This window comes from Peromyscus maniculatus, chromosome 13 (genome assembly GCF_049852395.1).
Source record: "Peromyscus maniculatus bairdii isolate BWxNUB_F1_BW_parent chromosome 13, HU_Pman_BW_mat_3.1, whole genome shotgun sequence".
NCBI classification, from domain to species: Eukaryota; Metazoa; Chordata; class Mammalia; order Rodentia; family Cricetidae; genus Peromyscus; species Peromyscus maniculatus.
Genome location: NC_134864.1, coordinates 39,420,746 through 39,435,225, shown reverse-complemented (window position 1 = coordinate 39,435,225; position 14,480 = coordinate 39,420,746). Strand labels below are relative to the sequence as shown.

The following is a 14,480-nucleotide window of genomic DNA, read 5'->3' as shown; positions in this document are numbered from 1 at the left end:
CACCTCCGAGGCGGGGTCTGCATGCCCCTCTCGAGGCGACTTGGCCAACTGCGGGCGTGCAGTGACGACATCTCCACCCCCGGCTCTTAGGCTTATTTGCGTCACACTGACGTGAGAGCCCCCTCTTAGCTCCGGACCTACTCAACCTATACCGCCTCCTCCATATAGTAGTTTCCTCGCTAGAATTCCCACTGGGTCCACCCACTCCCGACCTGTATTTTTCAGGTCCACCGCCTCTGTCTCTCTGGCTCAGGGTTGGTGAAAAGGACTCCAGTTCTGTGGGAAGCAGGAAAGATACGTGGGCCAGCGAGTATACACCCCGAGACAAGAAGCGTAAGAGACCAGAATAGGAACTCGCAATGCATCTCCATTACAGCTACTGGCGTCATCCCGATGATCAGGGACGGTTAGGCATGCATGCCCGCACAGCCTTGAGCTAGTTGCTTACCTTGTTTGGTAAAGCGGAGGGGCAAAAGCCCCTGCCCCACAGGTGGTGGTGAGAATTTATACGTTATACGTTAGCTCATCCCTGGGGCAAGACCTGGACTTGCACATCATGAACACTCCAATGCATTAACTTCTTTTCCTCTTGCAATCTACTCATCTGTCTGTCTTTTGAATTTTTTTCTTTCTTTAGTGTTTGTTTTCTTTCGGTTGATATATAGCAACTGTACACATATGTACAGTGTGACTTTGCAGTACATGAACATGCATGTATGTAATGTGTAATGATCAGATCCACATATCTGACTTAACTGTTACCTCAGACGTTTATCATTTCTTTGTGCTGGGAACACCCAGAATCTTCTCTATCAGCTCATTTGAAATGGTCAATTCATTGTGGCCACCTGTAGTTATTCCTGTGTTACAAAATATCAGCTGTTGCACTCCTAAGCTCTGACATTTGTTATTAGCTTTGGCTGTCCATTAGCCTCTCCCGTCTCAAGCTTATCAATGATCTCATGGTTTCTACCATAAGGTACACACCACATCAGACCACTTCTCTGCACCCTCACTGCTCTGGTTAGACATTTTCTCAAGCCTGTCGCAGGAATTTCCTCCATGACTTTTTGATACCACTCTGATTTCAGCTTACTCAGTAAACTATGGAATGAGTTTTCTAAGGTTCCACTTTGTCTACATTACTCTTTTGCTTTCTAATTGTTTTTGTTTATTTGTTTTGTTTTTAAGACAATGTGGCTCAGTGAGTAAAGACATTCACTACCCAAATCTGATGACCTGAGTTTGATCCCTTGAATCCATATAAAGACAGGAGAGAACTGACTCTCATGACGTTGTCTTCTGACCTCTACATGAGTGCTCCCTCATCATACACTGACCTCTACATGAGTGCTCCCTCATCATACACTGACCTCTACATGAGTGCTCCCTCATCACACACTGACCTCTACATGAGTGCTCCCTCATCACACACTGACCTCTACATGAGTGCTCTCTCACCACACACTGACCTCTACATGAGTGCTCCCCTCATCACACACTGACCTCTACATGAGTGCTCCCTCATCACACACTGACCTCTACATGAGTGCTCCCTCATCACACACTGACCTCTACATGAGTGCTCCCTCATCATACACTGACCTCTACATAAGTGCTCCCCTCATCACACACTGACCTCTACATGAGTGCTCCCTCATCACACACTGACCTCTACATGAGTGCTCCCTCATCATATACTGACCTCTACATGAGTGCTCCCTCACCACACACTGACCTCTTCATGAGTGCTCCCTCACCACACACTGACCTCTACATGAGTGCTCCCTCATCACACACTGACCTCTACATGAGTGCTCCCCTCATCACACACTGACCTCTACATGAGTGCTCCCCTCATCACACACACACCACACACACACACACACACACACACACACACACACACACACAGAAAGAGAGAGAGAGAGAGAGAGAGAGAGAGAGAGAGAGAGAGAGAGAGAAAGCGCAAGTTTTTTATAAAATGAATTAAAAAGATAAAATGGTTTGGTGAAAAAAACACTTATCTAGACTTCACCGTTATTGACATTTGGGGTGTGTTTGTTCCTTTTTAATATTTAAATGGAAATTATAGACATTATGAAATTTCTCTTATAAATATTTCAACATGCATCTCTAGGAAATAAGGACACTTTCCTACAATAATGTTATTTAGAGCTCAATTCATATTCAAATATCTCAGATTGTTTCCAACTTGTCTTTTCAGCTGTTTGTTCAAATAGGAGTCAATCAAGGATCACTATTGCATTTAATTTTAGTCTTTCTTTCTTTCTTTCTTTCTTTCTTTCTTTCTTTCTTTCTTTCTTTCTTTCTTTCTTTCTTTCTTTCTTTCTTTTGTTTTTCAAGATAGGGGTTATCTGTGTAGAACTGGCTGTCCTGGAAATCACTCTATAGACCAGGCTGGTCTCAGATTCAGAGATCAACTTGCCCTCTGCCTCCTGAGTGCTGGGATTAAAAGCATGCACCACCCTGCCTGGCCAAATATACTTATGTTCTGAATTCTTTTTAGCTGAGTATAGATAGATATTCAATCATTACCCTTCCTCCATTTTTAACATTGTCATGTAGAATAGAAAACAGGTCATTTTTTCTCTGAACTCCTCATCTCCTAGATTTTTCTCATGGTGGACTTCCCTGCATTGTTATGTATCTCACATATATCCTCTGTATTTCCTTCTGTAAAGTAGAAATTATACTTGAAGTGTTAGTTGGACTGTATTATTTTAATGTAAACAGAATACCTTCAATTGCTTCATATCAGGAGATGCATAACATCTACTTATGCTACTACACGGGGATGCTAAAACTGATAACTGGTCTAAAGCAGAGGCAGCCGCATTGTTCCTCCATGTGATGAGCATGAACATGAAATCCATGGGATATGTTGGCATTATGGGAACATTTAGTTCCCTGTCAGCTGTCAACTTTTTCATCTAGTTTAATCTTCCTCCTCCTCCTCTTTGTAGATTCTTGGAATGAAACTCAGGTCCTTCAACATGCTAGGCAACTATACCACCCAGTTGTCTCTAGTCCCCAGTGGTGATTATTGACTAAAGTATTTCATTCCAGTTTGCAAAATGTATTTTTTATTTTCTCATTCTTTTGGCATTTGTCGGCTTTCTGTCTTTACCTTGAAATACAATGCCAACTGGAAGTAGAATATATTCTCTCTCTCTCTCTCTCTCTCTCTCTCTCTCTCTCTCTCTCTCTCTCTCTCTCTGTTTTTTGTTTTTTGAGACAGGGTTTCTCTTTGTAAACCAGGCTGGTCTCGAACTCAAACATATCCACCCGACTATGCCTCCTGAGTGCTGGGTGTAAAGGCATGCACCACCACTGCCCAACTTAGAATATATTCTTTTTTTTTTTTCTTTGTGTTTGGGTTCTGTTTACTTATCTTTCAAAATTTCCCAGGTTTTCTTAGAATATATTCTTAACCTTTGCTTTTTACCTATGTGCAGACTTAAGGAGTCATTATAATAGTTACCTCAATAGTGGTTTGTGAGTTTTATTAGAGTATTTTTGTGATTTTTCTTTTCTTGAATATTACTATTTATACATTCAATGTGCACTGATCAGTCACCATAATTACTTTTTGAAATTCAAATTATCCCCAAACAAGCCAGTGACAGGTCCTTGAATTAGATTCCATTGTCCTTTTGGAACATCCCATAAACCACTAAATCTCTCTTGTTTTTTGTCACTCCAAGATGTACCAGGTTTTTCTTTTTGTATTCTCTCTGCTGTTATGGAAGCAGCCATCTATCTAAAGAGATGAGATAGCTTTTGGTAAGGGCTGATTTTAAACGCCATAATCTGGATGTTAGGGGTGATAATGGCTACTGAGGGGACCTTGTCTATGAGCAGAACCAGGATATTATGATACAACACACACACACACACACACACACACACACACACACACACACACTTCAACTAGTATTTACAGATTCATTTATTTATGTATTTTGTGTGTATGAGTGCTCTATTTGCATGTATGCCTGCATGACAGAAGAGGACACCAGATCCCATTATAGATGGTTGTGAGCCTCCATGTGGTTGCTAGGAATTGAACTCAGGCGCTGGATCAGGCACTAGAGAGTAGCCAGTGTTCTTAACCACTGAGTCATGCTTCCTAGCCCTCCAACTAGTATTTAATAATGATTTTTACTGAGCTTTCTACACTTACACTTCTTTTTTCTTATGCTGAAAACTTGGGCTCCTGGTTAACCACTTGTATGATTAATCCAATAAACACCCAACAATGTATACAGAATATTACAAATATTATCCTATCAATACAATACTGAAGGCTGGAGAGATGGCTCAGTGGTGAAGAGCACCTACTGTACTTGCAGAGGACTAGGGTTCAGTTCCCAGCACCCCTAAGGAGACTCACAACCATCTGCACCATACTTCCAGTTCCAGGGGGTCCAGTGCCCTCTTCTGACCTCTTCAGGCACCAAGCATGCATGTGGTGCATGCAGGCAAAACACTCAAACACTAAAATAATAAAACGATGAATACATGTTTTTGAGATAGGATCTTGCCTTGACTGGCATAGAACTCTCTATGTAGACAAGATTGGCCTTGAACTCATAGAGATCTGCTGCTCTGTCTCCCAAGTGCTGGATTAAAGGCATGCACCATCATACCCACCTGACTAAATTTTGCCTTTAAATGTAACTTCTAAGGATACATGATCAGAATACTGTGTCCTAGGATTATTTCAAACAGCTCTTCTGTTTGCATAATTGCGGTTGGCAATTTAACATATAATTAGACTGGTTTGTTTGTTTGTTTGGTTGGTTTTTTTTTTTTTTTTTTTTTTTTTTTTTTTTTTTTTTTTGGTTTTTGGAGACAAGGTTTCTCTGTGTACTTTTGGTGCCTGTCCTGGATCTTGCTCTGTAGACCAGGCTGGCCTCGAACTCACAGAGATCTGCCTGGCTCTGCTTCCTGAGTGCTGGGATTAAAGGCGTGCGTCACCACCTCCCGGTATAATTAGATTTTTTTTCTGTTTCGGTTTAGTTTTAGTTTTAGGCTGGTGCCTTACATTCTTTATATAATTCTATTTTGAGCCTTTTGCAAACCCATGTAATGTAAGAAGAGAGACTTGCAGAACTCTTCTCCTGACTTCTATAATACTCCAGCCAGCTTTCCTTTTATTGCATTTGTTTCCCCTCTTAAAGATTATAAATTCTTAAATGTCACAGGTAAACATGTAAAACAAAAGGAAATATCTTGATTTCATGAACATCTAGGAAACCTGGTTCCAGAAGTAAAGCATTTCCAGCATCCCAGGAGGCGTACTGAGCCCCAGACATTACCTTTTCCCAAAGCCAACCACTGGCACTCTCTTAGTGACCATGTACCTTTGCTTTCATTTATGAAAGCTGAACATGGCACCACGAACTGCTGGTGGATTTGGGGTGGCCTCGGGTTACCGTGAACTGAGTGATGGTGTATGTCCTGTGTATGCTTGCTATTGCCCTTGTATCAGAGGAAGTCTCAAACAACCTCTCGGGGAGGGAGGTGGGGAACTGGGGAAGCGAATACTCTAGCCTCTCCTCTCCAATTCCCTGTAATCTTCTTCCAGGAGTTCCCATCCTGCTAACCTAAGGAGGATCCAGAGGAAGAGAGTCATTCACAGCACTCCTCTGGGGCAGAAAGGGAGGTGAAGACTAATGAAGGGAAAATTGTAGTAGCAGAGAATATAAAGTACCCACTTATTTACCCGTTATCTGATTTTATCTACTCCCTCCCCCTCTTTGTGTGGAAATATTGCTCCTCATCGTTTATTGATTTTTAAAAGATTTATTTATTTACCATGTATACAAGGTTCTGTCTACATGTATTCCTACACACCAGAAGAGGGCACCAGACCTCATTATAGATGGTTGTGAGCCACCATGTGGTTGCTGGGAATTGAACTCAGGACCTCTGGAAGAGCAGCCAGTGCTCTTAACCTCTGAGCCATCTCTCCAGCCCAGTTATTATTATTATTATTATTTTTATTATTATGTTTTACTTTTCACAAATTAGTAACTGTTAATATCTTTTCTCTGTGTCTGTCTGTCTTCAAATTTCCCTTTTTTGTAAGGGCAGCGGCCATTTTGGACAAAAGTTCATTTTGATGACCTCATTTTAACTCGACAGCTTTATTTACAAATAAGGTCGTGTCGGGAGATTCCCGACATTAGGATTTGAGGATGAGTTTGGAGGTAACAAAATTCACACCATAGCAGTTGTCAGGTCCATGAACCCATCTTTAGGGTCTCTCGAGCTGTCCGTTGTATTTCCCTTTCTTTGGGGTTGTATTTCAGTCAGAAGCAGTTCTCGCTCTTCCTGGGCCCTAATCACCATTCTGCAGAAACCTGAGACTCACTTTCCTACAACTTTCACTGCCCTTCCCTCTTTCAGAAACCTTTAGTGATTCCTGTCTGTCCGGTGTGGTCCAAGTTGTGTTACCTGGTCCTCTGCAACAGAAATCAGGCCTACCTTCCTTTAAAAGCTTCTATCTGAGCTGCGCCTTTATTTATTTATTTATATTTATATTTATTATTATTATTATTATTATTATTGTTATTATTATTATTATTTGTTTTTCGAGACAGGGTTTCTCTGTGTAGCTTTGCACCTTTCCTGGAACTCACTTGGTAGCCCAGGCTGGCCTCGAACTCACAGAGATCCGCCTGGCTCTGCCTCCCGAGTGCTGGGATTAAAGGTGTGTGCCACCACCGCCCCGCCTGAGCTGCGCCTTTAATCTCACCACTCTGGAGGCCAAGGCAGGTGGGTCTCTGTGAGTTGGAGGTCAACCTGGTCTGCAAAGAGAGTTCCAGGACAGCCAGAGCTGTTACACAAAGAAACCTTGTCTCAATCAAAACAGGCAAACAAAAGGAAAGAAAGTTTCTATGTGGGGCTGAAGAGACGGCAAAGGACTGGGATTCGGTTCCCAGCTCCCACAGTGGTTTACAACTATCTGTAACTTCAGTCCCAGGAGATCCAACACCCTTTCCTGGTTTCCAAAGGCACCAGGCACACACATGGTTCATATACACACATACAGGCAAACACTCACATACATAAAATAAAAATATGTAAATCTTGAAAAGTTCCCACCTTTCCCGCATATCCACTCTGTCTCAAAGTTACCAGACGTTCAGACTTCCACTACTGTTCTCAGGGTTAAACAAACAAACGGAGAAAGGTGTAGGAGCAGGTTTGGAAGAACAGCAAGGGTTAATTGATTTGATGGGTGCAAGGAACAAATGAAAGAAGTGACTGGAGGCAAATATGGATTCTGTTTCCACATAACATGAAAGACTGGTTAACCAGATCATACAACATGGCTGGGGGCAGTAGAAAAGGCTACCTGGACAGCTGTGGTCACCCTTCACATTCTCTGCTTCAGAAACGAAGGAACACAAGATGGAAACCGGCCTTCAACCAAGCCTTCAGAGTTGTGTTTTCTCCCCACCCACCCCTGCCCCCCGCCGCCGCCGCCGCCCCCACCTCTCTCCCCTGGGAACTTCTGGTCAATTCATGTCCCACGGGCCCTGCCTCAAGACAGGCTCACAGAATGTGTTTGCATAAAAGTCAACTTTAATTATCCATGTTTGGGGTCATCCAAGGATCGCCCCTCTGAGGGCAGTGAGGAGGGTCCGGGGAAAGGGACCTGCTGCAATGAGATCTCAGTCAGCAACAAGGTTGAGGCCCACGGTGGGGAATGGCCCAAAGAAGCCCTAAAAGAGAAGAAACAGGGAACTGAAGTCAGGCTGGAAAGACTGCAGTGCCTCCCTGCCTGCCCTCCTTCCTCAAATACGCAATCACTGCTGGGTTTGAGTAAGCCTTCCTCAGGGTGACTCAGCCCAAGGGTTGATAGGCTGAGGCCCTGGCTCCCACATACAGCTCCTCCTCCCTCCATTGTGCTTTTCCGTTATAGTGGGGGGCGGGGAGTGCTGGAGAAGAACGCCAAAGCTTTGTTCGTGTTCCTGGAAACACCACAGCAACCAGTTCCACACAGGTGGGTCTCCGTCATTTAGCTCATATTATGTTACCCCAGCAACCGCTCCCGGCTTAGAAACCCTGGCCGCCATGCTGCAGGCATGGGAGCCTGTTTTCCTGGAAAGCGTCAGGGGCTGGGGAGCCACTTCTCACAGGCTGTCCCTTGATGGACGGTGTGTACAGGGGAAAGCAGGAGGGGACAATTGTCAGCTCCATTGCTACTACCCAAATCCAAGCCCTTTCCACCTCCCTGGACCACAGCGGTCCTTTTCTCACATCTCCATTTTCGTTTTTGCTCTTCTTACTGTCTGCTACCCAACATCATTGTAGCAGGTATATTGTTGTTTCTAATGAGGGGCAGAGCTTTTGCTCTGTAGCCTTGAACTTACAATCCTGCCACCTCAGCCTCCCGAAAACTAGGATTACAGCATGCACCAGCATGCCTCACAGCTCAGGTGGCCTTTTAAAACCTCGGTGTCTCATTAGGACATCCCCTTCCTCAAAATGTTCCAGTAACTCCCCACTGTCTTTGGAGTGAAATGTAAAGTGTGCTCTGTGGGCCCTTGCACGGGCTTCCTTCTCCATCCTCAGCTCTGCCATTGGATGCTCTGTTCCCCTGACTGGCCATGGCATTCTTGCCTCTGGACATTTGTGGTGACAGCGCCCCCTGCTTTGTGTCTTCTGGCTGTTAGCTACTCTTATCTTTTATGTCTTAGCCCTACACCAGACTTTTCAATATGGAGAGATCTGGTGTTTGGAACACCTCCACCCCAAAGCCTTGAGAGGGGGGGGGGCAAGAATCATCCAGGAGAAGCTGGAAATGGGGAGGCCTGGGTCTCGTCACACCGAGACAGCATGTCAGGTTGAGGAAGTCTTATTACTAGCCTATGCCCCAAATTTCCATCTGTCAAGATACTAGATGAGTGATTGCTAATCTAGACTACAAGGAGATGCCTCTGAGCCTTGCCTGGACCATACGAGAGCAGGTAGAGGATGATGCTGAAGCCTCTACACCACGCCTCCACTATAGACAGAGCTCCTCTTAGCTAAACTGACAGCCCTTCGGTTTTCAGTTCCTGTTTTAGACTCAAACCTTATGCATGACCTTCCAGCTTTTGTCTTCGGTAGGAGCTCCCAGAAGCTGAGTGGTGCCTCACCCCTCCTCTCTCGTCTGGATAACTAGAGAGTAGTCTATAAGCAAGCAGGACTAACCTTCGGGTGCAAGGGTTTGTTTCATCCCTCTTTTATACCTGTCCCCCCATTTAAACATGTCCTTGATGATTCTAGTGTCCTTAGGAGAACAGAGCCCCTCACCTTGGCGGGGTGGGTTGTTTCTTGTTTGGGGGCCTTTGGAACTACTTTGGTGGCAAAGCATCGGTCCCTGCTCACCTTGACCGCTGGAGTCTAATGGGAGAGAGAAGGAAGGAGTCAGGAAGGAGGCAGGAAGGAGTCAGGCAGGAGGCAGGAAAGAGGCAGGAAGGAGGCAGAAAGGATGAGAAGATCTGAGTGAGAAAGCTATAGGAATCCAAAGCCAGGGCTTCACAGTTTGAGAGAAGATAAGTGATCTCACCTTAGGGTATAAGAGTCCAAGTTTCTCCACTTGCTTATCCCTAGAAGGCAAAGGGATGCCAGGTAGAACCCAGGCTTGCCAACACCTCCCCCTCCACTTTTCAAGTACAATTACTGTCCCCATAGAACTATTCCCCACTGATCCTAGAGATGACTGCGAGAGCACAGTACTTCTGGAAGCTTCTATGCACACTTCTAGTACCCTAAAAAGCAGGGGCTGACCTTACGTTTCCATACCTCACCCCAGTGGTTGCAGTGGAGAAAACTGCCTTCCCTTCCTTCCGGCATGGATTTTGGAGGTGGAGTCTGTTGAGATGCTCCACCTTTCTGTTCAGTACTTCTTGGGCTAAGTCATCTGGCCAGAACAGGCCTGCAGGGTGAAAGGATGGAGAGAATTGACAGCGGAGACTAGAGGGAACTCTCCCTCAAGCATGTGTAAGACCGTATCGAATGGAGAAAGTTCAGTGTGCAGAGGCTGCTGAGCACAGCCCTGGCAGGTCATGTCTAATGAAGCTACTGATTCACTTGTTGGCACAGTAGGATAAAGTGAAGCAAACACCCCCCCCCCCCCGCCGCCGCCCAAAAAAAAAAAAAAAACGAAACCAAACCACAACCAAAAACCCTCCAGTGCAGTCACGCAAACTTTGGTGTGCGTCAGAGTATGTTGCCAGGCTCATTAGTACCAGATTGCTGTTTTTTCACATCCACATTCAGCAGGCATGTGCACACCAGAGCATCTTCCTCAACCACTTCCCACATTATTATTTCTTTTTTTGAGACTGTAATTTTTTCTTGGCTTTTCATTCCATTCCATTTATCATTATCAACACCATCATCATCATCATTGTGAGTGAGTGTGTCCCCAAACGAGTGTGTGCATGTGTGCATATGGTTGTGGGAAGTCAGAGTAAAATTTATGAAGTTGGCTCTCTCCTTTCACTTTGCATGGGTTCTAAAACTCGAACTCAGTTCATCCAGGTTGGTGACAGGTGCCTTGACCCACTGATCCCTCCCATTGGTTCCCCACCTTATTTTTGAGATGGAGTCTTTTATTGAATTTCTTAGGCTAGACTAACTATTCAGTGAGCTCCAGGACCTCCCTGTCTCTCTGTCCCCACCACTCTATGTAAAAGCAGAGGTTTTACATGCCACTGCTCCTGGCTTCTATGTGGATGATGGAGATTCAAACTCACGTCCTCATAATTGGATGGCAGACATTTTCCAACTGAGCCACCTCCCCAGACCTAAGATTTAATATTTCTGACAGATTCCCTGATGATGATACATGTGTTGCTGGTCTAGGAACTTTTTGAAGAATTAGTTATAGTAATATGGACTCAAGGCAGATCTTCTAGCCTACCTACACACATGTGACACTCTACAGAAGGGCCATCCATCCATCTCTAGTGGACTGCCTATCTGTCTCCTCTATGACATAGTTTCCCTGCTTCCTACTCAGAGGCTGAGATGTACCACTGGTCTCTTGGCTGAGCACTTAAGGAATCCTAGCTCTAGGAGAATCCAGGTAGTGCTGGAGGTAGAGACTAGTCCCAAGGACTTGATGCTGTCCTCTTTCAGGGCGTTCAAGTGCTCACAGCCTCTCCATCTAGAGTCTACCTTACTCTTTTCCTGTTCCCTTCCCCACTAAAGTGACATGAAAGTAGAATCATACAAGCAAGAGAAGCCTTACCCTCTGGTCAATAGTCCCTCACTACTCTCCCCCATATCTGACTGGGCCCCCATCTCGGTGCTCCAGCTTTTACTTACCTTGGGGTATGATCTGGTGGAGTATAACTTGTAAATAATGGAAGACTGTACCAATAAATCCTTGGAATGACCAGGACTGTCCCGACGCTCCTTGGCCCTGACCATCTAAGGGCAAAATAGCGCTGTCAGCAAATACCTTGGTCTGCGTCACTCCAGATCCCAGCTGAAGAGAAGCCACCACCCTTTCCCCATTGTTAACACAAAGCCAGGTCCTTTCCCCCTAACGGAGTCCCCTTTGTCATCTTCTCCTTCGTTACTGCCAGCCCCTGAACTCCGTCCACTTTTTCCTATTATTGTTTCAAATAGGGCCTTATTAAATAGCCCTAGATGTCTTGGAACTCACTCTGTAGATCAGGCTGGCCTGAAACTCAGATCTGCCTGCCTCTGCCTCCAGAGCTCTAGAATTAAAGGTGTGTGCCACCACCACACCTGGCTTCTATTCACTCTTGGTATCAATATCTAGGCAAGAATCAAGCACACAGGCAAAAAAAAAAAATCCTGTGAAGGTGCAGGTGCAAAAAATCTTGGAGAGCTACCCACATGTGGTGGGCCATCGGATGGACAGGTGGAGTCTGAGGAAGCAGAAAAGCTGCACCTTAAGGAAAATTCTGAAGGCAGGATGGATTAGGGGAAAGAACTGGAATCCTTAGAAAGAGAAAGGACCATCTCCCCACGTGTCTTCAGAGGGTTGGGTCTCAGACTACCCTCCATACCAAAATCTGTAGATCTTCAAGATCCTAATGGTTTGTTATTTGTATGTTACTTACAAATATCCTCCTTTACACTTTATTTTCAATTGCACTTTGTGTGTGTGTGCATTCACACACATGCACATGTGCACACAAAAGTATGTGCACTGAAAGAGTTTGGAGATCTGAGGACAACTTCCAAAGTCAATTATCTCCTTCTACTGTGTGGGCCCTAAGGATTCAACTCAGGTTGTCAGACTTGGTGGCAAATGTCTTTACCTGCTGAATCCTCCTGCCAGTCTCTTCTTGTATATTCTAAACAATCTCCCCATTATTTATAATAGCTCATATACAATACAAATAGTTGTTTTATGCATTGTTCAGAGAATAATGACAAGGGAAAAAGTCTACATTCAATCCACAATTGGTAGAATTAAGGACGCAGAATTGCATGATGAGAAACGTGTGGGCGGGGAGGGCTGACTGTGTTCTTGTGTGTAAGGTCTGAAGGTTGGGATCTTTTTCCTAAAACCCACAGTTTGTCCAACTGTGTGTAAGAGAAGGGCAGGGATGAAGAAACAGTTGGTCCTTGTTCTAGATAAATGAGTAGAGCTAAAGAAAAATCTCCTTACCCTACTTGAGCCAATTAAAAAAAAAATAAGAAAGAAAATAAAAGAAAGACAGAGTTTTGCTATGCTTCTCAGGCTGGCCTCGAATTCTCAATCCTGATGCAACCTCTTTACTAGAATCATAGGTCTTCCTAGATAGAAAGAGCAATTCTCCCCCTCACTCCATTCACATCGATGCCCAATACAATTTCCCGACTCCAGAAAGCAGTGGAACTTTCTAGTGCCCTGGAGAAAAAGAGAACTTCCCGGGAGAGGCGGTGTTGTCTGAGACAGCGTCCCCAGAGCGGTAATGGGGTTGTGGGGGCGTGGAGCTACACAGAATCCAGAGAACGGCTGGAGCTATCCATGGTGCTGAGGGCCAGGAGTGGTCACCGTGGGCGGTAATGAGAGACTCCTCAGTTTCTGCATTTCACACCCCACATCCATTTACCCCATCCCCACGCCGCCTCAGTCTCCCCACCCCCACCTCTCTGACACCAGGCCTCCTCCCACAGTGCTTTGCGAATGCCTTGCATTGGCTTCCAAACCCAAGAATCCCGCCGGGAGACTGGACGTCAGACTAGGACTTCATGCAGGGTCTGCGCAGGTATTCTGAGACTGCGCAGTCTGTCCCCGACTGTTGCGAAGTGAGTGCGCGTCAGGTCCATCCAGGATGGCGCAGAACGGAGCAGGAGGACAGAGAATGGTCTTCTTCCCCTTCCAACCTGTTTCACCCCAACCTAGCCACCCCCACCCCTACCCCGGTCCTGAAATCGGATCCCAGCCCCTGGGCTCTGCGGGCCTACGACTGAGCCTTGATTTCTCTCAACCCCACCCACCTTGATCCCGGACCAGGTACCCAAATACAAGCACTCCTGTTCCTATACCAAGCCCTGTTCATCTCTTTCCTGGCCCCTCAGAAGCGTCTGGCGAGTACCGCAGCCACCCTTGGCTCGTCTGTCTTCCCCACTCTTTCTGAACCCCCAACCTGTCCCTGGGTCCGCTCCTTCTATGTCTAGACCCTGTACACCAAGCCCCGGGACTACACCTGTCTTTGAGACTCTCTGCATCTCTCTCCTCTCTTATTCCAAACGGTTTTCCTCCTGAGTTTCAGCCTTGAAGGCCAGAGAGCCTCTGCTCTTAGAATTGCTCTCTGGCCCTGCCCGCACCCCCCGGGTTTCCTCCTGACCGTGGGCACTTATGCCGCTGCAGCTGCCTGGACGACTGTAAAGAAGAAGGAAGCAGACCAGGAGCTGGAGCCCCCCGGAGCTCGCGGGCCTGAGCAAGCTCAGCATCTTCCCTGGATCCGAGCGCTCGCTTCCCCCGGGCTAGGTCGCAGTGGAAGCAGCAACAACAGCCAGGGGGCTGGGCCAGGATGTCACTTTCCACCCGCTAGCGACGTGACTAGGGATCTGCAGAGCCCTCCTCTGCAACTCGGCCAATCGCAAGCCGGCTCTGCCCCTGCAGCCGCCTACTCAAGTCGGCCATCCCCTTAAGGACTCTCTCCATTCGACCTTTTGGAGTTTCCGCTCTCACCCTCTGCACACCCGTCCTCGGTCCCCAGGGAGGGAGAAACTGATTGCTTATAAGATGGGGGTGGGAACGGAACCAACTTCATGGATTTGCTTGTGGTGTTTAAATATAAACTGCGAAGGGAGAGAGAGCACTCAGAGTGATGAATGTCTATTGCCTTTGACACTCGTTTTTATCTTCGTCCTTTTAAAATCTTTTAGCAACCATATGGGTTCAACCTGCACAACATTGCACGTCCATCCTCCTTTTCCCACAGCCGCTGCGGTTGCCCTAATCCAAACCACGGTACTCT

The 14,480-nt window shown here is 46.0% G+C and overlaps 1 protein-coding gene across 2 annotated transcripts; it reads right to left on the bottom strand.

The window, feature by feature from the left end:
- Positions 1-7,598: 7,598 nt before the first annotated feature.
- Positions 7,599-13,977, bottom strand: Resp18 (regulated endocrine specific protein 18). Of its 2 annotated transcripts, XM_006972150.4 has the most exons (6): positions 13,845-13,977; positions 11,359-11,463; positions 9,829-9,961; positions 9,593-9,632; positions 9,337-9,426; positions 7,599-7,760 (listed from the first exon to the last, which is right to left on the bottom strand). In XM_006972150.4, exons 1-6 carry the CDS (start codon positions 13,948-13,950, stop codon positions 7,710-7,712), a joined length of 525 nt encoding a protein of 174 aa, XP_006972212.1. In that variant the 5' UTR covers positions 13,951-13,977; the 3' UTR covers positions 7,599-7,709. The 2 variants fall into 2 exon arrangements, with proteins under 2 accessions (XP_006972212.1, XP_042116011.1); XM_042260077.2 differs by lacking the exon at positions 9,337-9,426.
- Between the last annotated feature and the right edge of the window lie 503 nt (positions 13,978-14,480).